Here is a 24,544-nt window from a genome sequence, read left to right as displayed (position 1 = left end):
TAAAATTAAAATTTAAGCGTGTTAAAGAGAATTAGGAGTTAGTAGTTTATTTGGTCTACTATTTAAATCACGAGACCTCTTCCCTGGAGGCCAAAGTTAAAATCATGCAAATTACTTATCTTTTGTCAATGTGATAATGGTGAGACTCGTTGGTTCAAATAAAATTCCTATGGTAAATTAAATTTTGATTTTGTTGTTTCAGGAATTAGCTCTATACAAAGAGTTTAGCATTATTGAAACTCTAGTCTATTACGGTTTATTGTTCGGGAAGACCAAAGAAGAAATCAATAAAAGGACAGACGAGCTAATTAAACTCTTAGAACTTCCAGAAAGACACAACACACTGGATACGTTAAGGTAATTGGACCTTAAAAATATTGATTTTAATTGTAAAACTTATAGTAATTGTATTTGCCAAACAGTACGCTGGTATAATGTAAATTTAAAAACAAGAAAAACAGATTTATTGAGGAAAACTTTAAGGGGGTAACATTGAAGGATTTTCTTTCAAATTGATATAATGAAGGTCCTGAAAATATTTTAATCGAACACTAGAGACAATACCCATAAGGTAATACTCATTCTTAACTAATTTTGTTCTGTTTGTAACTTGTTTGGTTACATTAATTAATTAAAAACCACACAAGTAATGCGATAAGCTAAACAAATGTCTGAGATTGGCCTGTACCAACTTTATCACTGTGGTAAAATCAATAGTTGTATTCAAGTTTTGATTAAGATCAATGTAAATCTGAACTGTTTCCAAAAATAATATATAAAAAATAACAAAACTAAAATCAACATACGTAAAATATTTAGTTATTATTAACTGACATTTCATAGTAAGGACTAGAAGGAAGAGTAGATACTACACACTCCCCCTACCTATAGCTCTTCTATGTAAAGTTTACGATAAAAGTACTCCACTGTCTTTAAATCATCAATCCAGGAGGTCTATAGTGTCAGGAACTTGAAATTTAAATAAAATGAGATCACAAGAAGCTACACCCCTTAAAAAAACATATTATTTAGACTAAAATGTTTCCCCTTTCTTTCACATTCCTGACTCATACATTGTATTGTTGCAGCGGAGGTCAACAGAGAAGAGTTTCATTCTGCGTTGCATTACTTCACAACCCTCAACTGCTGATCCTGGACGAACCAACAGTTGGAGTTGACCCTGTCCTCAGCCACAAGTAATCGCTTTACCTCGTCATACAGTACTTGATTTCAGTTTAACATTAATTAAATCAATAAGTTGGAAGTTAAATGCTACACACTGATGTCTAGTCAAGGACTTTACATATATTTAACATTGAACATCTTTGTTTCAGTATATGGCAACATCTAGTGTATATGGCAACAAAAGAACACAAGACGATAGTTATCACGACACACTATATAGAAGAAGCTCGACAAGCACACACGGTATGTTTCTTGTTTCAACACTTAAAAATCCATAGCAATGTATACAAACCCTTTAAGAAGCACAATTAATGCCTTTGTAAAAAAATTCAGTCTGGAAATATTTGAATTTTCGATAGTTCCCGAGGTAGACTATCGTAAGCGTGCAGCCAAGTCAGCTGACTGAGTGAGAGAGAGTGAGACAAAGAATTGGCCTAGAGAGAGATAGAGATAGAGTAGCGCTCTCCCCGGGGCATTGTATTAGAGGAGGATATGATGATATAGTTATGGTAATAAATAGATAACATTGTTGACAAATACATTAAAACTTGTACCTGTTGCTCGAATTCGATCAATGCTAAGTATTACAGGCGTTATTTTAAAACGAATAACAGTCATAATTTCTGATGACTAAAAGATTCGACTCAAAGATTATGGCAATACTCAATATGTACATAAAAGATCGATATAATCAACGTTTCTTGTAAATATCTTATAATTTTTTAAAAGCTGATCTTGTTTTTTAGTGTTTTCTATAAATAGCCTTACTCATAGCACTTGTTTATAATTGATTTTCCTTTATAATAATAGGAGTAAAATGACTACACAGTATGGTTTCTAAAGTCCAAAGTGGAAGTGATGTTTATTTACAACAAATTAATAAACATAGCAAACACATGGCATATAATTAACACATGACAGCTGCTTCTAACTTAGTACCAAGAAGGAACAAGATTATAAATAAATTCCAACACCCCTCCTTAATCTTGATCCTTCATTGGGGTAAGACCAAGGTCGGTCATGAAACCATCATGCTTGATTTTGCCAAGTGATTTTGTCAAAATGTCCGCTACCATCCTGGAAGTTGGAACGTAATTCAGCACAACTAGTTTTCTCTTGATTATGTCTCTGACAAATAACAGTTTTCGAATTATATGTTTGGTCTTGTCATTTACGGTTCTCTTCTGCAAAATCTTCATTGCTGGCATGTTGTCACAATGCAAATTTACATGCTCTAGAAATATTCCCAGCTCTTCCAACAAGTGCTTCAGAAACATTGCTTGCTTGCATGCCTGAACCATTGCTACAAACTCTGACTCTGTTGAGGAATCAGTCATGCATCTCTGTTTCTTACTTCCCCAAGACACAGGTCCTCCACACAGTTTAAAAACATATCCAGTAAAACTTTTCCCATCAAAGCTGTTTCCAAGACTGGCATCAAGAAAACTATGTAGAGGTTCTTCATCAGCTTGCTCCTCCACAGCATGCTTCCACAAATTCTAATTCGGATCTTCTATTGCCACTTGATAACTACTTGGCTCTAGATCCTCACAGGTAACCATGTAGGTAACAAAATCAGGAAACATTTTAGGTTTCTTTACTCTTAGAGGGTACCTACTCCCAACATTAATTTCAACACCTTCCTCATCATTTCCCGAATCCCCTTCAGCGGATCCTCCAGTTCCAACATCGTCATCATCTTGCTCAATGTTGATATTATCAAGAATGAAGCTCTCCTCTTCTGCCTCAGGATTCCTGCAGGATTCATCGAGTTTGGCGGTCTGGATGCTTACTATGGTCTTGACTGGTTGTATAGTTTCATCATCATTATTTTCTTCACGCCCATTATAAAATAAGTTTTCAAAAAACTTGACATCTCTAGAATAAATCAATCTACGGGGAGACTTAGGATCGACCAATTTGTAGCCTTTGACATCCTCACTGTAACCTACAAAAATGTGAGGAACACTCTTATAGTCCAATTTGGTCCTTCTCTCCTTAGGCACATGAACATAGCCTATGCACCCGAAAACTCTAAGGTGACTGAGGTCCACTTTCGATCCAGTCCATTTCTCCTGTGGCGTGACTCCAAAAACAGCTTTTGTAGGACTTCGATTCTTAAGATAAATAGCTGCCTCCTCAGCATACTGCCAGTAACCCTTGCTCAAATTTGAGTCACTTAGCATGCTTCTAGCCTTTTCAATAATAGTTCTATTTGCACGCTCTGCTACCCCATTCTGCTCAGGACTATATCGAGTAGTGACCTGGTGCCTTATTCCAAATCTATTACACACTTCTTCTAGTCTCGCATTCATGTAATCCCCGCCTTCATCTGACCTAACAGTTTTTATAGTCTGGTTGGTCTGATTTTCAACTAAAGTCTTAAACTTGAGAAAACAATCAACTACTTCATCCTTTGATTTCAAGAAATAACCAAAGGTCATTCTGGTGAAGTCATCAACAAATATTAGCATGAAGCGATTACCTTGAAGAGACTGAACATTCATAGGCCCACAGACATCCGTATGGATTAACTCTAGTTTTGCCTCAGCTCTCTTACTTGGAGTGGTTGGAAAAGATTCTCTGGAGTGTTTCCCCTCCACACAGGGAATGCATGGCTCTGGCCTCTGACTAGGAAAATCAACACCCAAAGCCATCCCCTTTTTCAAAATACCCATGCTAACATGATTCAAGTGACCCAACCTTCTGTGCCATAAATTATGAAGGTCCACACTAACTGACTGGTCAACTTGAGTAGACATAGCCAAATTGTCATAATTTGGATCAATGTTGCATTTACTCTCTGTATCCAACCGATACAGTCCGTTTACATTTGTTCCAGTTCCACAAATTTCACCTCTTACTGAAAACCCATCTTTTATGTAAATATTACACCCTTTGTCATCAAAAACTAAAACTTGCCCTTTACTAGCTATTTTGCTCACAGACAGCAAATTTGTAGATAAATCTGGTACATACGTCACATTCGATATCACTCTCTCACCAAAGTTTTTAAGGTTCACAGAAACTTTCCCAGAACCCGCAGAGTAAATTTTGGTATTATTAGCGACAGTAACCTCTTTAACTCCCTCATTCGAGTTAAACGTTTGAAAACTTTCTTTACTTTTAGAAAGATTGTCAGAACAACACGAGTCTAAGTACCAGCTTTCAGGTTCTACCTTTACAGTCAGAGCAGTTATCCAACTTACATTTTTATTTTTGTTTTGACCATCTGACTTACCAATTTTGGAAATTGACCCTATCTTTGAGCTATTACTAATATTAGCTTGGTTATTTTCAGGACAATCCCTTATCATATGGCCTGCCTTTTTATCAATTATCAATTATCAATTATTTAAGATGGGGACGCCACTATGTGCGTATTTTAACCCAAATATGAGTGAAGGATGAGTGTAGGATGAGTGGCGCGATCTTGTAGTCTTGTTAGTGACTAAGGCCGACATGTTCCTTAGACACAGCTGTTAATTAATAGCCCATACAGCTAATGGCAACTAAGGGACCTACAGTTTATAGTGGAATCCGAACCACATTTTTCCTTGTAATTTACGAATTGGTCTAATTATCAGGATAGTACTGCGGATAGTCGTAGTACTCACTAATGCGGACGTTAATCCACACCAGTGAGCATCGCATCCACAGTGCATCCCTATAAATATCCACAATTCGTATTCCACTTTCTACATTTGTAACAAGTAGGAATAAAAGGCTTCCTCGTCTTTGAGCTTTTATTAGAAATAGCTTGATTAGTATTTGATTTTGATAAAAAAGGCTTCCCAGTACTGCTTTTAAAAGTTGAAAATACTACAAAGGACTCAGTGGTATCCTTTTCAGCCATGCTATTTAATTTTTCTAGTACTTTACTATATTCTACTTTATCTGTATCAATTATCAATTATTTAAGATGGGGACGCCACTATGTGCGTATTTTAACCCAAATATGAGTGAAGGATGAGTGTAGGATGAGTGGCGCGATCTTGTAGTCTTGTTAGTGACTAAGGCCGACATGTTCCTTAGACACAGCTGTTAATTAATAGCCCATACAGCTAATGGCAACTCTCGACTGTACTCTCGACTGCCATCCTAAATGCCCTGTAAGACTCAGGCAAACCTCTTAGAAGTAGACACGCCTTCATTTCATCATCCACGGGTTTCTCTATGTCAGCAAGTTGAGCATTGAGGTCAAGAAATTTAGAAATATACTCACTCATGCTGCTGCATACTTCCAACTTCAAATCTAAAAGCTGGTCCAGCAGGAATATTCTCCTGTTTGTGCTCTTGACTTCATACTGCTTTGCTAAAATGTCCCAAGCTTCCTTTGCTGATGTGGCAGTCCTGATATGTAGTTTTGGAGCTGCCTCCAGGTGCATGGCAATCTTGGCGAGTGCCCTCTCATCTTTGTCTGGATCCACAGTTAGCGGTGTCGTCTCTGTAGTAGTCCTTCGTGGTTCAATGCAATTCCACAATCCCTCATACTTTAGAGCCATCTTCATGTCAAATTTCCAACTGGCATAGTTGGCTGACCCTTTCAACTTAGAAATTCCAGGGGCTGATGTGGAGTATATAACTTTGTCTCCCATCATCTATCTATATATTAATAGGCAAGCATGTTTCTTTAAAACCTTTTTTCTCAGCTCGTGTGCATCGTAGGGAAAATCTAAGCATACTGTTAGAAAGCTATTTTCCTGTAGGTGTGCAGAATCCCTTTATAAATTAAAATAGGCTCAAAAATAAGCACAAAAAATGAATTTAAAATTTTGAAAAATTTAACATGGATATTATGAGTTGCCATGCTGGTGACGAAATAACAACGAAATATAAACAGAAAATCAAAACAAATGGAAGAAACCCCAATCACATGTTCTATTCAAAGTGTGGAATGAAAATAAAGAAGTCTGTACATTAAATATTTTTGGTCGAGTTTCGACCACTGGACGACCTCTAGTAGTAATTAATAAGTGTTCATCCAATGAAATTTACTATAATATTTCTTAAACACTTCTCTTCAAAAATTTAACTGTTCAAAATAGGCCACAGAGAACATGTTACAGTAAAAGTGAAACTGGGCCCATAACCACTTGTTTATAATTGATTTTCCTTTATAATAATAGGAGTAAAATGACTACACAGTATGGTTTCTAAAGTCCATAGTGGAAGTGATGTTTATTTACAACAAATTAATAAACATAGCAAACACATGGCATATAATTAACACATGACAGCTGCTTCTAACTTAGTACCAAGAAGGAACAAGATTATAAATAAATTCCAACAATAGCCACATTAGGTTGTCCATAATAACGATTATAAATTCTAAAAAAAAACATTATTTCTATTTCTTCTCCTTCATTTTGTTCTATGCCTTTCCTATGTTTCCATAGTTTGCAAATCGGCTCTTTCAATGATTACTAAGAAATGCAGCACAGTAATAATTCAGTTTCTTTAGTATATCCAATTATCCAGGCTCTCTTGTTTTTTTCCATTGTAATATCTACGCCAACCCAAATGCAAATAGTAAATATTTCATTTCAACCAAGTCAGTAAATGTTTGTAGCAAACTGTTAAATTAAATTAGCAAACTTATTTACTGTTTACAATTAACATATGTTCTTCTCACTTTTAATTTCTGACAAAAGCTGGAGTTTCATAACAATGTTAGTTTCCCATGTTAATCTTATGGAGAAATACGAAACTTTAAAGGGCCCCAGGGCCTCACTCTCTAATTATTTTTCTAAAAAGGAAGTTTTCTGCACAACTTCACGTTCGCTCTTTCCAATGACACCAAAAACATGTCAATCGGTTCAGTAGTTTAGGAGGAGTGATTGTCACAAAAAACCTGCTTGCATATTAAATAAGTATAGATTTATTATTTATGGATAGATATATTTGGAACGCTGAGCTGCATGGTGTTACATTTGAGTAATGCACTTTGAAAACTCAAAATACATTCGTTCGGCCGCTTAGAAAACGACCTGCGCGCTAATGCTAAATCAATGCTGGGGGAGGTCGCTTGCTAAGCGGCCGAACTATAGTTTACTGATTTTATGACTCTAAACTATTACAAGAAATGAAATGAAATGAATGAAATGTGTTTATTGTCTTGTGAATTTATACAAATTATTGACAATGTCCGAAAAACTGCTAAAACTAGCATAGTCAATATACTAACTAAACTATAAACTAGCATGAATACAATATACAATATTTACAAGAATACTACACACAAGGAGACATGTTACAATACATACTTTAATATTACAACCAAATAATCTTATCATTCAGAAAAATGCAAGGCATTTAGAATAATGAAAGTTATTAAACCCCATAACCAACTAAATCCAACAGTAATTTGATAAATTTGCTAGCTCCTACTTAAAAATTAATAAAAGGCATTTCAAAAAAATCTTTTAGAGAATAAAAAGGGTTGTTCAAAAGCCATTTGTAGAATTTAGATTTAAAAGTTTTATTAGGATATTTTGTTATTAAATGTATTAGCTTGTTGTATATTTTTAGTGAGATTACAATATGACTTTTAAGAGTTTTAGACAGTCTAAAAAAAATCTATGGTAGCAACGTTTTTATTCCTTGTATTATGAACATGAGAATTTTGTTTGATAAGGTTGGGATTTTGTAGAATATATGATACAGAGTCAAATATATAAATGTTAATTACTGTTGGAATTTGTAGCTGAATGAACAGGGGTTTACAGTGTTCCTGTTGGGGTTCACAAGATATGATTCTAACTAACTTCTTTTGTAAGACTAAAATTTCCTCTATCCTACTGCAATTTCCGTAAAAGATAATATTGTATCTGAAAATGGATTGGAAATAAGCAAAGTAGGCTGTTTTAATATAATTTTGATCTATACAATGTATTAGTTTAGTTATAAGACAAATTACCCTTGAAAGCTTAGAACTTATGTAATCTATATGATCTCCCCAAGAAAGGGTCTTATCCAGATAAATACCAAGAAATTTAACATTGTCTACATAACCATCCAACATATTTGATTCACAGGGTCTAAGGCTAAAAACAATTTTTTGAGTTTTATCTTTGTTTAAGAGGAAGCCATTTGATTCAAACCAAATAGAAGCTTCATTGATTGAGTTTTGAGCTAACTCTTGAAGTTGTTTAAGATCGGGATTAATATTTAAAAATGTTGTATCATCTGCATACAAATAAGTTTTACTGGTTATACATTCTGGGAGGTCGTTAATACAAATTAAAAATAATAGAGGACCTAGAACAGATCCCTGAGGCACGCCATATTTCATTTTTAATTCTTGGGACCATTCTCCATCAATATTGACTTTTTGTATTCTATTGTTTAAGTATGATTTGAAAAAAGAAAGTGGAGATCCGTTGATACCATAAAAACTTAATTTCATTATTAGGTCATCATGGTCGACACAATCGAAAGCCCTACTCACTTTGAAAAAAACTCTGAACGTATCTTCTGCTGTTGAATTTATACAATTAAACACTTGTATCCAATCATAAGTACCAAGCTTTTCTACTAATAAACCAACCGAATCTTTTGGCAAAATTACTTTAGAAAAAGAGTTTAAAGCAGCATATTGATTAACACAATCCTTATCCAAATTCAAAGTCAAATTAATTAGAAGACCATTATGGTCAGAGAAGGGGAAATCAAATACTTTACAGCTTATATTTGCGTTTTTACTACAATTTGTTAATACATTGTCCAGGCAATTGTTGCCTCGAGTGGGGGAGTGATTTAAGAAGTGAAAATTGTGCTGGCGTAGTATATTAAGAAATTGTTTAGAGAGGTAGTTGTTCTGAGTCAAGTCAAAACTTTTATTAAAGTCTCCTCCGATGATTGAAACATAATTAGTCCAACGAGAGAGATGAGTTAATAATTTATCAAAATTTTCAAGAAAAACCACAGGGTTGCCCGAAGGTGAGTGGTAGACAGAGACAAAAATTAATTTAAAATCCTCGATAAAGACCGCTGCTCCCTTCTAAACTCATTTCAGAACAAAACTGATCCAAATCACACATTTTAACCTGCAAAGAATTTTTAGTGAAAACTAAAGAGCCCCCCCCTTATATGATCAGTTCTGCAGTAAGCACTACCACAACAAAAACCATCAGGATAAGCTAAAGCAACCTCTTCTGTTTTTAACCAATGTTCAGTTAGACCAATAGCGGAGATATTATTCCTAAGTACAAATGACTCTAAAATCGATGTTTTATTTTTTAAGCCTTGGATATTTAGAAACAAGAGTGAAGGATTTACATTTAAAATTGATGGTTTTTTTGTGGTTCTTGCTTGGCAGTCTTATTAAGGCTAAACATTATTCTTAGGCCTATTTGGATCCACGGGAGCAAATGACACACTGGCAGCGCGGTCAACACTACACTTCTGGGGAATAACTTCACTCTCACTTAGATTGGACACTTCAATGGCTGACTGGCTTAGAGATTCATTAGAGGAGGTGTCAACATCAACCTCTCGTAGGGTAGGGGTGCTGACCTCAACCTCGGGTGGTGTAGTGGGCGTGGTGACCTCAACCTCGGGTGGTGTAGTGGGCGTGTTGACCTCAACCTCGGGTGGTGTGGTGGGCGTGTTGACGTCAACCTCGTGAGTCCCACAAGGAGTGTAGATGTTAGCATAAGTTCCCGATTGTGGAGTGGGGGTGATGGTAACTGTATCATCAGCTGAGTTCTTCAAACTGTATTCCTTTATCAGAACATCTAGTTTCAATTGGAATTCGCCATGTGATAGTCCCCGTCTTAGCTCTCTTTGTGATCTTTGATTGTAGCTCACGATGAACACTGCAGCCCCTGTTTCTTGACGAAAATCCATAATTTTTTTGATAAAGTGTTCTGGTGCAATAAGATCCCTCACACAACCCATGGGGGAGCAGATTAATGTTTTTAGTCCTTTTGCTTTAAAATCCCGTGTGAGTTGAGAAAAGGCTTCATTGTAGTCGTCTTTTTTTGGTTTCCCACTATACATCGGTTTGGTAACCAGGCTGTAAACAAAAGCGCCTTGATTTACATTCTGACAGGTGAGTTTGTCTGCAATAAAATCGCAGGGACGTGGTCTACCAAACTTATTTTTGAAGACAACAGCAACACCAGCTGTCATATTTCTGGCATGGTCAAGGTCGCTCGATATAGTGTGAGCAAAACCTACAGAAGAGTCCTGTTTGTAGCGGTCTATAACTTGGCTCATGTGTTCTTCAACTAACTCGATACCTTGATCTACAACCACTGCTTTAGAGTTAAAAGAGTGCTTTGAGGGTTCATTTTGCTTCTTCCTAATTAGCAGTTTTGCAACCATGTCTGCAACTTTAGCTTTACCTTTCCTATTGAAGTGCATCCCATGAGTGGTGTATAAATGTCGGGGAAGTAAGTGGAGGGGAAGAATTTGTATTTTGTTTTCATTGGCTGTGTTTTCTATTTCAGAGTTAAAATGTGAAATTTTCAAGTCCAACTGCGGCTGGTCATGTCTCATAGGCAGTGTTGCAAGAATCAAATTGGTGTGGGTAGAGTTGTGGATTAATCTATTTACATCCTCCATAAGTTGCATTTCTCCAGCACTGTCAACATTATTTGTACCAGCTATTACCAGTAGATAGTCATCTTTAGACAAGTCTCCAGAAAGTTGTTTGACCTCTTCAGTAACTCTGTCAAACTTTGCCCCAGATCTGACATATGAACAAACATTAGCAGTTGTCCGTTGGTGTACTAAATTACTTAAATTCTTTCCATGACTGTCAGCAAGTATGACAAGTTTTAATGGATGAATTACACCAGACGGTAATTTTACTGAGGTGTGTCTATTTGAACTAGGCCTAGGCTTCTGTTTCTTATTGGTGATGTTACTTGTGTAATTTTTTTTCTTACTAGGTAGAAGATCCCCATTGGATTGTCCATCATTGAAAGTGTCAGAAGATAAAATTTCAAAAGAATTTTCACAAGGTATAATAAAATTGTGAGCTGGTGAAGATGATATTAAGTTATTTCTGTTGACAAAAATACTCTCTTGAGGCTCAGACGGATTGTTGGTTAGTAAGTTTTTTGTTGATCTAGTTGGAGTTACTCGCTGTCGTGTTTTAGCAGAAGGGACGCTATTATAACAGTACATTACAAAACAGCATAGGAATTATATAATCAATATCAACATATCTTTCATTTGCATAAAAATAAAGACGGGATCTTGGGCATGAGTCTTTCAACAGGAACAGCTGTTTTCTAGGAGTTATTTGACAAAATGTAAACAAATGGATGGTGCTGCCACCTCGCAAAGGTCCATAGTACTTTAAAGGGCCCCAGGGCCTCACCCTCTAATTATTTCCCTAAAAAGAAAGTTTCCTGCACAACTTCACGTTACGCTCTTTCCAATGACACCAAAAACATGTCAATCGGTTCAGTAGTTTAGGAGGAGTGATTGTCACAAAAAACCTGCTTGCGTATTAAATAAGTACTAAGGTACATGTTGCTCGAAATCGAGCAATTGCAATGAAGTAAAAGAGTTATTTAAAAACAAATAACTTATTTAAGAACAAATATAAGTCATAAATTCGGATGAGTTTAAAAGAGTCAACTCGAAGATTACGTAACTAATGATAATACTCACAATGTACCTAACAGTTCAATATAATCAAGATTTCTTGTAAATATTTTATAATTTTTCAAAAGCTGATCTGGCTTTTAGTGTATTGTAGAAATGTTTCCCACTTATAGCCACAATAGGTTGTCCATGTCAGTCTTTGTCAATGATAATGTAGTCTGCATGGTATCACCCATTGTCGCCAGTACGTTTACAAATTTCAGTCTTTATTTTAATAGCACCAAATAACCATTAACTACCTGATTTTCTGCATAACCTCTCTGTCACAATTTTTACAATTAACATATGTTCTTCTCACTTTTAATTTCTGACAACAGCTGGAGTTTCATAACAATCTTTGTTTCCCATGTTAATCTTATGGAGAAATACAAAACTTTAAAGGCCCCAGGGCCTCACTCTCTAATTATTTTTCTAAAAAGAAAGTTTTCTGCACAACTTCACGTTACGCTCTTTCCAATGACACCAAAAACATGTCAATCGGTTCAGTAGTTTAGGAGGAGTAATTGTCACAAAAAACCTGCCTGTTTTATCCTGACTGTATTAAATAAGTACAGATATAGATGCCATGCATTTATCTTAACAATAAGATTGTTCAATTGTAATATTTAAATTATGTATTGTAACATGTCTCATTTTGTGTAGTTAGCTATTTATTAACTGACTATATGCTATAATTTTAGCTGTTTTATGACATTGTCAATAATTTGTAAAAATTCTAAAGACAATAAACATATTTTATTTCATTTCATTTGTTTATTTACCGTCCTATGTTACAGATAGGGCTGATGAGAGAAGGAGTGCTATTAGCAGAAGAGCCCCCAATGGCACTGATGGCAGCACATAACACAGACAACCTGGAGCAGGCCTTCCTCTACCTCAGTCAAAAACAGTCTGGCTCCCAGTCAACTGAAGAACTGAAGGTGAGTTTTGTCAAACTATATGTTTTGTAGCCGGGGGGATTAAAGATGGTGTATTTAAGGGGTTTAATTGGGTTAAATGGTATGATATGGTGTGGGATATTGGTGGGAGTGCGGGGAATCAGGAGGGAATAAACAGGGTAATGCTAATAGGTTAGGAATAGCTGTGTCTGGACCAAACTTAATTTAAGCGTGCTGAATCTGCTACCAGTAAAATTAGGAATATTGCTGGGGACCAGAGGGACGGAGACCTTTTAACCAGATCAGAACACTTGCCCAGCCAGCTTTGATTTACACTAATTTGACTAACTATTTAACTGCAGACCTATCCTTCCAACTATGAACTGAACATGGATAATTACTTACTAATATTGATGAGTGAATGAAATGATATGTAAATTGAATACTGAATGTGAAATACATCTATTAATTTGATTGAAAATTGCTAAGCTACATTCTAGGAACATGTGATTTGGTTTTCACTGTTTTCAGGTTTGAGAAGGTTGGCTGCAGAAGGCAGCCAACCGACTAAGTTGTGATTTCCTACATTTCAATGGTCGGGTGAGCCAGAAAGGCTCCCCGCTTGTTTCCTGACTTAGCCAACCATAATTTGAACTTATTTTACATAACTATATACTAAATTTAACTTATCGGTTTCGGGTCGCAGGTGCTAAAAATTTGGGTATTGTTTCAAGATGCCGAAGTTCAAGAAGAAAGAGATGAGCAAAGACGGGAGGACAAGAGTAGGAAGGTGGGGATAGAGCGTTGATGCAGTGGCGGCAGGCTACGAGTTGGCCATGCAGCCCGGCTTCGCGAAATGCACATACTATATATAAAATATAGCGTGCCGCTATGCGTCACAGTTTGTAAAAACTGCAATCATTGACTATCAAAAGCAGTGCAGATGGTGAGGTAGGGGGGAAGCAAAACATAGAGGAATAATGTGTGGCAGAGAACTCTGTGATCTAGCAGCAGCTCAAAGTGCTCAAAGTGGCAATCCATAAGGATGGAACATCTTTTTGTTATGTAGTCAATGCTTTAATCAATGAATTGTTTAAGCGACACACTCATTTATTGAAGATTATATGAATACTAGGTAGGCCTACCTGGGTGTAGAATAAAGTGAGATGACATTTATCATTGTTTTGTTATTATCAGCCGTTTCTTTAGTCAGGACCATTAATGACTAGTCCTTTGCGGAAGGACAACTGGGTCCGGTTTTCACCTATTGGTTGGGGTACTTAAACTTAACCTGACATGAAATATACAATATAACCAAACAGTTTTTGGTTATTTGATTAATTATTTTATTTTAAATGTCATTTTTAATGTCAATATGAGACAGTTGGCACTTGTCAATTTTTGGCTGCATTTATGTGAGTCCTTTTTTCTGCTAAAAAGTATAAATTTACAACAGAAGAGGATGTATTAAAGACAATTAAAAATTAGGATGGTTTTTTAACAGCCTATGGAATACTACCCAGCTACGAGAAACACTTGCCCGTCACCCCTGAATGACAAAGATGGAATAAGATTCTGCAGGATAAGAGCCCAACTTTACAAAACCGGCTACTGGATGAAAAGAAATGTGCCGTAAGTTAAGCCAGAGTAAACTCGTATCTTAAAGTAACATGATAATGTAAGTAATTTTGAAGCTAACATTTGCGTCAAAATATAACTTTTATTTCTACAAATCTCAATCAAACCAAACTTAAAAAATTGTACTATTCCATTGACAAAACAATCACCTGAGTCTAGAACACATGTACAATTTTCTATTAGTTGGAATTTTGAAAAGGGCTTTTTAGCAATTAATTCTTTATATTCAGGAGAAGATCTTATCCCAGAATAGTATCCAACCAAAATGACTTCAACACAGCAGGTACCAATATTGTCCTCAGCTCTGAGATTCAATTTAAGCTGGTAGAGAACGTGTGAAGTATCGAGGTATCTCACTTTTTTTTGCAAATCCTGATTTTATCTGCCTCTAGAATCATGATGTTCCTGATGATGCTGCCCGTAGTGCAGTGTCTACTGTTCAACCTGTGTATTGGTCAGGATCCGAAGGGACTATACATGGCAGTGGTGGATGAAGAGTTGGGTGGTGGCCTTGCAGATTGCCTCTCTGTGCCCATGCACGGCTGTCACATAGAGAGTCATCTCAGCTGTCGATACATTGAGAAACTTAAGAGCAAGACCATCAATGTGGTAGGTAACAGATGATCACCTAAGCAATGTTAATTTCAGGTATTCTTGGTAAAGAGCTCTAGGCCAAAATAGCTTTGTTTTGGGTTTTCATACAATAAGCAGGCTTACCTGTACATTGGGTAAGATTATTCTCAATAGGAAAAACATTCATCTCTCTTCCTATCAAAAACAAAATCAAACTAATGTTTGGTTTGGCTTCTACCTTTGTTGTCCTGCTCCGCCATACTGACATTTGGATTTGTCTGTGGGCATTAAAACTTATAAAATTTCTTCAATTTACAAGGGCTGTTTTTTAAGTAAGGGCTGGTTTCTCGTATGTATCCGTAGTTTGCTTGTATGCCGCAACGAGGATCATCACTATTTACTGGCATCATTTGTGAACAGAATGACTTCAATTTCAACTCTGTAGCTGTAATTCACAGCTCATTCACCTGTGTTCAAACACTTTGCTGTGTGTTTTTAAAATTTTTTTAACAATCAAATTTTCCCCCTGTGTTAGAGGTAAGGTAAGTGATACGTTGATGCGTGATACATTCATCGCCAAACGACTGAAAGTGCTGTCCCTAATGCAATGAGGATGATTAAAGTGCATAAATATGCGTTATAGAGTGTAAAAATGGCCGTAAAATCCTTTTTTGTTAGTGGTCTCTTCTTTGAGAAGTCTAGGTAGCTACCCACTAAAACATAATTCCTTCTGAAATGAGCATTTTCACGGCCATTTTAAAACTCCCTAGCCTATTTTAGCACTTTCCACGCTATCTTTGCATCAGGATCATAATATCCAGTCATCTGGCGATGAATGTCAGCACAGGATTTGTTTCCTGTGATAAAAAAAAAAAAACGTATGCCTGACCTTCCCTCAGATACCGCAGGAGATTTGATGGTTTAAACAATTTTAAAAACACACAGTGAATCGTACATGACAGCTATGATGCCAGTAAATGGTGATTAGCTTCCTTGTGGCGTTTAAGTAAACTACGGATTTATACGAGAAAGTAGCCCTTACTTAAAAAACTGCCCGTGTAGATCAAAATTTGGATCAAACATACAGTCCCACATATATTTAAATATGTTCTAAAAAGAAGCTTGATCACAACCATGTCATGGTTGGTTTTTGAAGTAGGCCTACGTACCTGATGAATCCCAAAACATCAGTTTTTACTCAAGAGAATTTAGGTCCTCTCTCTGAACCCTGACTTGTGACAGGAACGGAAGAAGAGATCGATGATTAGTTAGACACATACACACATACATTGTGTGTCTGCCCAAATTAAGATGAGAAACACACAAAAATAGGCAAAATTAAATTAATTACAAACTTTGAGAGGTTTGATGAACATCACCGCCTGTATTTCCAAAAGAAAGTTTGATATATTGCAACAGCTAGTGTTAGATAAATAGATAAAGGATGGCATAAAAGTCCCGGGATGGTAAAATATAAAAAAAATAATAAAGACAGATCTACAAATCTTGGAACAAAGTTACTTAATACATAAATAATTTTAATACATTATTCAGTGATACACTACCACTCAAGGTGAACAACCTGCTAGGAGTCAGAAGAAAATCTCAAGTGTAAGCATATATGCACATAAAATTAAAGTTCTTTGTTGGTAAAATACAGTGTCACAAACTCAAAAGGGCAAACGAGTTAAAAATGGTAGCCATTCAAAGATTCAACTTTTCAATTTCAAGAAATCTTTGAGTGAGAATTCATTTCCTACTGGAGCGTCAAATTTTAATTAATATTGATCTTTGAATGGCTGTCATTTTATACTCAGTATTTTAGTTTGGATTTATTTGATTTTTTATTATAATTTGTTTATCAAAATTATGGTTTTTTAAAATATTTAACTACCCTGGGACTTTTTGGCACCCTGTATAAGCTAAATAAGTGATTGTTTTAAATGTATACTTTCCATAACCAGATTGAGTACAGCAGTTTAGAAGAGGGTGTAAGAGCTGTGAAGAGGAACGACGCATGGGGTTTGATGCATTTCTCCGGCAACTACACAACCTCGCTGATGGAGAGGGTAAACTTCACAAGGGATGCAAGTAACCTCTCTATAGACCTCAGCGAAGTCAACTTCTGGATGGACATGTCTAGTAAGTAACTACTCACTTACTACTTGAAACCTATTCACCTATATGTGTCTTAGTTATGACAAGACAACCAGCAATGAAGCAAATTTTTACAATCAACCCCCAAACAACAGATGGAGACATGTGTTTTTGACATTTTAAATTTCATTTGATAAGGTCTTTGCAAGTGTTTTACCTATGTATGTAGCGGTTTGAAAATAAGAGCTTGGTAAATTTAACATATAAATACAAACTATAAAAGATTTTGGCCGAGAGAAGTACTTTTGGTGGGGTAATCATAGTCTAACTGAAGTAACCTCCTTCTCTAAAAGAAGGGTCAACTGTTACTAGTTTTTAATAAAACAGAACAGTTGGGTGGGACAATTGCATCCAATCCAGTTATTTTTTTAGAAATAGCAACAATCACTTGGGTACTCATTTCAAGCTGAGCACGAAGGCAGAGTTAGTGTAGAATGGAGTTAGATGACCTGTATAGCTTTGTTCCTGACTAAGATCAGCTGTACCTATACCCAGGATCATTTGTTACAAAACCAAGGATCTAGGGCAACTGTTGTCCCTAAAACCCCAAAGAATTGTTGTGTATTTTCCTCTTCAGACATACGAGTATATTATTATTCTAGGTCTGTCTCTTTATAAGATATAATTTTATTTAACACTTTTCAGATCAGTACATTGGAAACCTGTTGAAAAGAGATCTTCTATTTGGTTTTATTTCATTCCTGAAAGAAGTGTTTGAAGATTGTGGTTGGCCCAAACAAGTTGCAGACATTCCCATAGCGGTGAGTTATCAAATCCATAATGTCTTTTTAAAATACACATCATGGAAACCATGTCTGAAAAAAGTGTTATTTCTTTATAAATTGTTTTTCATGGGGGTTTGTTATGTTTATAACAAATTTCTATTTCCAACTAGGCCTACTTAAATTGTGTTGTAAGTGAATTTGTAAATTTTAAAGCTATCAACTATTTTTCCATTAAAAAGCTGGGTTTTCTTATGTGTCCAATGCACTTTGAAATGCAGATTGCTAAGCTAAGTGCGCATTTTGCTGCACGGTAACATTTTGCTTAGCATAAGTTGTTGACTAAAAATAAATAAGTGCACAAGAGTTATTGTTCTTTAAGCAAGAATCAACTAAGGATTGCATTGAACTAGCTGAAAACAGAAAATGAAGAAGAGATCAAATATAAAAACAATACCGAGCTTGATAAGTTCATCCTGTCTAGCCATCTTAAAACAGTTAAAACCCAACAAACAACTACAGAAGTAAACATTGAAAAATTACAGGTGCATAGCACACAGCAGGGTTTAGGAAATGTCATAATTTCATTTCATTTAATTTAGCTATGGATAAATCACAGAACTTGGGAAAATGAGCTTTATCAATGACTTTGTATTGTTGCAGTTTCAAGACGCTGTATACGGCTCCAACACTCCCAGCTTTCAACATTTTACCGCTCCAGCCCTTGTCAATTTGTAAGTTATAAAACATTGTAATGTTTTAATACAGTAGTAATAAATAATAATTACTGTGGAAACATTCATTTAGATGTGATTTCCTCAGTTTTGGCAACATTTTAAGCCGGTAATTATGTTGTGCTCGTGCAACACAAAGTTAGTAACGTAACCACACTTGACACAAACATGGGAAGTGATGGTGTGAGACAGTAGAGAGAGGTAACAGGACAGGATGATGTTACCGCATGCAAATCATAGAAACTCATGATTGTGTCAGTAGTCAAGTGGTTGGTTATGGTGCTCACCTTCAAATCTGAAGATCACTGGTTCGATCCCAAGCAAGATCGTGACCAGATCCAAATGCCTTTTGTCATTGGGCTATCAATAACGGCAGGGCGAAGTTAGATGGAACAGAATTTGGACCGTTCTCTTACTAAACACGTAAAAAATGTCACTGGGGTAGATAGACAGCAGAAAAAAGCTCATGTTCTCCAAAACAGTTTCATATTAACTACAATATTAACTACTGGTACATTTTTTCGCCACATTTCCGTAACATAAAATCGTTATTTTTATGACCAATAATTTTAATTGCTTGACTTTTAAAACCATTGTACTGGTAATTCATGAAAAATTGAAATGTCGGTTTCAGATTTGAGTTCTACCTCCCTATGATGTTCACTGTCGGTGCTATCCTCATGGAGAAGATGCAGGGTCTAATGGAGAGAAGTTTGGTAGCTGGTAAGTTATCGGTTAATTCTTCACATCTAAAATATAAGTATAATTTTTTAATTAATACAAAAGTAAAACCTTTTCATGATATTTAAGGATATTTTTTGTATATAACCAAATCATTCCTAAGGATTCTAAGGAAAGTTCTGGGGATTTTGATGGAAGTGAATATAGAACTACTTTATAATTAGCCAGCTTACCTGTGAAAATTTGAGTCCAGGAAGCCTAAAATAAAAAAAAAATACTATCATTATGTTTGTGACATTTTAGTGTATCTACAAGCCCCTTAACTGAAATGTTCTTAGGTAAGTAAATGTTTGTAGCTAACTGAACTCTTCTCATAGCTGTGATCTATTAAGTACAACCCTATTTTGTTTCCAGGAATGACCATCAGAGAAATGCTCATCACCCATGTTATCGTGCAGTTTGCAGTTCTATCTGTGCAGACTTTGCTCATGTTGGTTGTTTGTTTTGTGATCTTTGACAACCCCATGGTAGGCAGTTTGGCGCTCCTTCTTCTTCTGCTCTTTGTCATTGGAATGAGTGGAATGTGTTATGGTAAGAGTATTGCTTATTTAGTTTTAAAAATGAATGGAGGTAGCTTTTTGATGGGATGAAACAGTATCCAATATTTTTGCTGATATTTTTAAACATACATCCATACATATGGGCAAGATGGGCTCGACCCCCCCCCCCTTTGAGACCCTACCAGACTGACCATACAGACTGAGAATCCTGGGAGGTTTGTGTAAATTTGTTAAATCAGGAATTATGCGGGAATTTTGAGCTTGCACTGGAAAAACCAGTTTTAGTCTGCGGTCACAGTTAAATTGCAATCGTCTTCTGTGGTCACTGCGAAATCGTCAACACCTTCCGAGGTCACGGCAAAATTAAGAACATATTCTGCGGCCATGACAAGATCGAGATCATCTTCCGCGATCACAGTGAAATCATGAATACAGGGTGGTAATAAAGTTCGAAGACAGTTATATATAAAAAAAAAATACCCCCGCCGCAGCAAACCTGCAGACTTAGCGAATTTCCATTTGCCTTATTGGATTTAAACTAAAATGTCTCCTTAAAAATATCACATTTATTACCTATTTCAACAGAATTAGTTTAATGAGTACTTAGGTTTGCTGCAACAGGGAGGGTAAAAAGGTTTTTTTTATGTAAAATGTTAAAAGGTACTGTGGTTTAGTAAGAAATTAATGCTTATTCTCCATAAGAATATAACATGAGAATTTTAAAATTACAAGTTTTTTAAATTTTCTCCGTAACAATTAGGTGCATAATAACGCTTCAATATACTAAATTATTTGTTTTTTTAAGCTCTACAAAATGGTTAAAAAGAAATTGTGAAATTTTGTGTTTTTAGGGTCGAAAATGGGAAAAACCTATTTTTACCCCATAAACCCCCGTTCCCATAGTCCGATCATGCTGGTTCGCGAACTCATTCAAGTTTATCCCGCCTTACACCTTCAAACCAAATTTTATCAAAATCGGACAAAAATTACTCAAGTTATCGTGCGGATGGACACATATATATATATATATATATTTATATATATGTATATAAAAATTTGAACGAATGGTGTTTTTGGCCTCTGGGGACATCAAAATGAAAAAGTAAATCGGTCCCGGGTCTAGGTCTTACCATGAGACCTACGGTAATAGCTACTTCCCTATAGGGAAATTCGCTAATAATGTAGATAGAGCTACAACGATTGGTACAAAGTTACAGAGGATAAAACTTTATTTTAACACATATTCAGTGATCCAATAACTCTTCAGGGGGACGGCCCACAAGGAGTCGGTCGAAAATCTTAAATGGAAGCATAGGTCAATATGCACATCAAATGAATGGTATTTTTTAGTAGAATACAATGCCGCAAACCGCACTTCAAAAGGTTGATCCTGCGCAAAATGGCAGCCGTTCAAAAATTTCTTGAATCTGCCATTTTGTAGCTTTGAACGACTGCCAATTTTTACTTAGGCGTTCTTTTTAACTTGAATTTACGGCATTGTAATCTACTAATGGAGACCTTTAATTTGATGTGCATATCGACCTATACTTACAATAACAATTTTCTTTCGATTCCTAAGCGTATAATAGCAATGCAAATTAAATAAATATTTGAACAACTGTCAATCTTGGCTCGGTTGTCCGTTTGAGTTCAAATTTGCGGCAGTATATTCTGCTAGTAAAGATCTTTGATTTGATGTACATGTCAACCTCTGCTTCTATTTAAGATATCCTCCTGACTCCTTGCGAGACGTCCCCATGATATGACAGAAAATTGATATTTACTAAAAAAATTAGATTTTTAGGTGTTGTGTTGACGTACCAAATCTTATTGATTTATCTGTTGTCGTTTCGAAAATATTTAACTGTCTTCGGACTTTATTACCACCCTGTATAATGTATGATTTATTGTTCTGAACGCCATTCATGTATACTTTTGTATATCTGTGAATAAAGTATCTTTGAATTGAATCATCTCTCACGATCACGGTAAAATCGTCAGTTTTCAATCACCCGTCTTCGTAAATGCTCTCCACGGTCGCAGAAATTCACGCTCGGTTAAGCTCGACTCTATCCAAGCTTGGTCATTTAGCTTGATGATCATTTTCTGTCCGTACGGATCTCTCGTCCCAACCGATGGTATTCCATACCCTTTTCCCGGCCCCCCTATACAAAAGTCAGATGGACGCCCATGGTATCCACCTGTCCGTGAACATTAAGCTTTTTATTAAATGATCCTGTCTTAAAAAAGACTATCTTAGTCAGTCAAAGCTTCACAGACACTTTTGCACACTAATCCTGTGTTCATATTCAGCTTAAATTATGTTCACAAACGTCGTTGCTTTAGCAATGTGTTTACGTTACTGATTTTAAGCTGAAGAGCATTTTTAATTCTCTCTACATTCACTCAAATAGTTTAAAGTTTTTCGTTGTATTAATTATGTAATACACTTTTTTCTCTGTTTTATATAAGTTCAACAGCAGTTTGTAATTAATGAGTTACCTGAGCCATCAATCCGTCATGGTTTAATTTAACTACAGCTGTTGATTGACCCAAGACTAAAGATATTAGACATAGCGGATGGAAGGGAAGTGCTCAATATTGTCAACAATATGAAACAGTTGTAGTCAAATTAAACTACAACGGAGGGATCTATCAGTAAAATATAGTATTTTAAGCCTTTTATTAATTGAAACAATTCAGATGTCAATCCATCATAAACCATTTGGAATGACAACAAAATAATGAGTATTCCACTACAAACTAACAGTTCTCATCATTTTAACTCCAAAACTAAGATGAAAAAGTTAGATAAATTGCGTGTCATTGTCATTCACTGTAATCTCTATTTCTATGATGATTTGCAGGATTCATGGTGGCGGTGTTTTGTGATTCCGATATGGCTGCAACTTTCATGGGGCTTGGAAGTTTCTTTCCTCTCTCAATGTTAAGCGGTGAGTAATCTTTGTTTAGTCACACTTATGTTTTAATTGTCTGTGGGAAAAGCTCAATGTTACGCTGATGGAATACTAGCAGCCTTTTTCTACTTATAAGAGTCGGCAGGACCGCCGGCCATTTTGGATTTTCTGCCCATGACGGCAATGTTAATGATGGTTGAAGCATATTGCAGCATTGTTTATTAAGATAAAAAGTTGCCTAATATCTCATTTTAAAACTATTGAAACTGCAGATGTTATTTGCCTCCTACTTTTTAATTTTAATTGTTATTATTTTGTCAAACTACATAAATATATTGACTTAAACTGGGATTTTTTCAACCCCTAAAACAAAATTTTCAAATATAGGAAAAGTAATTCACACGGAAAATATATTTAAGAATCACATAAAATGTTCTGCTTGGTATTTAAGTTTACGCCACACTACACTGTTTTAGCAAACTTCCCACGCAAGGATTTAGTCCAGAAAACAGCTGTTTGCCGCCAGCTTAATCAAATGGGGTTTCATTACATACTACTATAAGTTACTGTAATGAGTTTTTACCGAACTCCAACCAGCTGATTATTTTATATTTGGCAATGGGTGGTTATAAACAAAAACATAACCTCTATGAGTAGTGATTGTTAGTCCTTAGTGGGAGGAAGTACATAAGGATTTGTACATATTTTTATTGAGTAGTAAGACGTAAAATATCGTCCAAAATGTGTTTACCGGACTGGTATGGTAACCCCGCACTCGACTTCGTCTTGCACGGTAACGACCACACTCGTCTGGCAAACACCTATTTTCAGGACTAGTAAGGTAATATACTATTTCGGTGCATGATTAATATGCTTAAACATGAACGCATGCTTTTGCTGATCGGCGCTAGGACAACCACTGCTTAGCCTGGCGTCTGACAGTCAACAACAATGGAAAATTATTAACTCCTGCTGAGCTAGGCAGCTTCTTTCCCCCAGTTTGGAATTCTTTGGTTTCAACGTTTTTTATGATACTGACCTTCCAAGCTCTTTTTATGTTGGAATTGGATAGTACTTCTGACCACCTGATCAGTAGGGAAAAACAATGTTAAATTTATTTGAGCTCCTGTGCATAAGACTGAGACAAATACAGCTGCATTACCAACTATAAGACAACCTATATACATGGCCTTTCAGATTACAAAGGTTTAATAAATGTGACTAAACATTTCTTCTAGGAATGATGTGGCCAATGGAAGGCATGCACCAAGTCCTCAAGTCTATTGGGTGGCTGCTGCCGCTGACACTGTCTACAGAGGCTTTCCGAGGCATTTCAGCAAGAGCTTGGGGCATTACACACCCTGCTGTCTACCTCGGGTTCCTCTCCAGCCTCGGGTGGATCGTCTACTTCATGGTGATCACCTGCATTGTCGTCAAGTGGAGGAAAGGACTCGGCGGAAAATAGTGACCTAATTTTTTTACTCTTGACCATCTCTTGTAAATATAAGCTCAAAGCAATATTGCCAAAATGTTTTGTTACGTGTAATTTATTTAGTAAAAAAAAAAATAATAATGAAGTGTATTTCATTCTACCTTGAACTCTAATTTCTGTTCCTGACAAGTGTGTTGTACAGCAAACCAAACTGTCCTTTTCAGGGCCAACACTTTATTTTTTAAATCAGCTACGCCAGTAACCAGTCTAGGACCTCTCCTGGTAGTAGAATCTACTTTGGTACAGTAATTACTCTACTTTAAATGGAAACAATGATTGTGTACTGTGTAGAGAGGGAGGAGGAGGGAAAATGTGGATATTGAAGAAACTTCTGGAAACTAAGACTAAAATTATTTAAGACCCAGAATGAAACCCGTCAAACA

General features: G+C 36.0%; 1 protein-coding gene across 1 annotated transcript in view; it reads left to right on the top strand.

The window, feature by feature from the left end:
• Positions 1-24,235, top strand: part of LOC128995135 (ABC transporter G family member 23-like) — a 56,479-nt gene extending 32,244 nt beyond the window's left edge. The window contains exons 4-16 of the mRNA XM_054420046.1: positions 203-357; positions 1,089-1,196; positions 1,335-1,428; positions 12,585-12,728; positions 14,191-14,318; positions 14,717-14,933; positions 16,862-17,039; positions 17,700-17,815; positions 18,440-18,510; positions 19,145-19,233; positions 19,606-19,782; positions 22,619-22,705; positions 23,908-24,235. Coding sequence (XP_054276021.1) covers positions 203-357; positions 1,089-1,196; positions 1,335-1,428; positions 12,585-12,728; positions 14,191-14,318; positions 14,717-14,933; positions 16,862-17,039; positions 17,700-17,815; positions 18,440-18,510; positions 19,145-19,233; positions 19,606-19,782; positions 22,619-22,705; positions 23,908-24,134 — 1,791 coding nt within the window. The 3' untranslated portion in view covers positions 24,135-24,235. The remainder of the gene's footprint in view (positions 1-202; positions 358-1,088; positions 1,197-1,334; positions 1,429-12,584; positions 12,729-14,190; positions 14,319-14,716; positions 14,934-16,861; positions 17,040-17,699; positions 17,816-18,439; positions 18,511-19,144; positions 19,234-19,605; positions 19,783-22,618; positions 22,706-23,907) is intronic.
• The last annotated feature ends 309 nt before the right edge of the window (positions 24,236-24,544 follow it).

The sequence above is a fragment of the Macrosteles quadrilineatus genome, unplaced genomic scaffold, assembly GCF_028750875.1.
Source record: "Macrosteles quadrilineatus isolate MER2022 unplaced genomic scaffold, UCM_ALF_1.0 Scaffold_5__1_contigs__length_97177068, whole genome shotgun sequence".
Classification (NCBI taxonomy): Eukaryota; Metazoa; Arthropoda; class Insecta; order Hemiptera; family Cicadellidae; genus Macrosteles; species Macrosteles quadrilineatus.
This window is presented reverse-complemented; position numbering and strand designations above follow the sequence as displayed.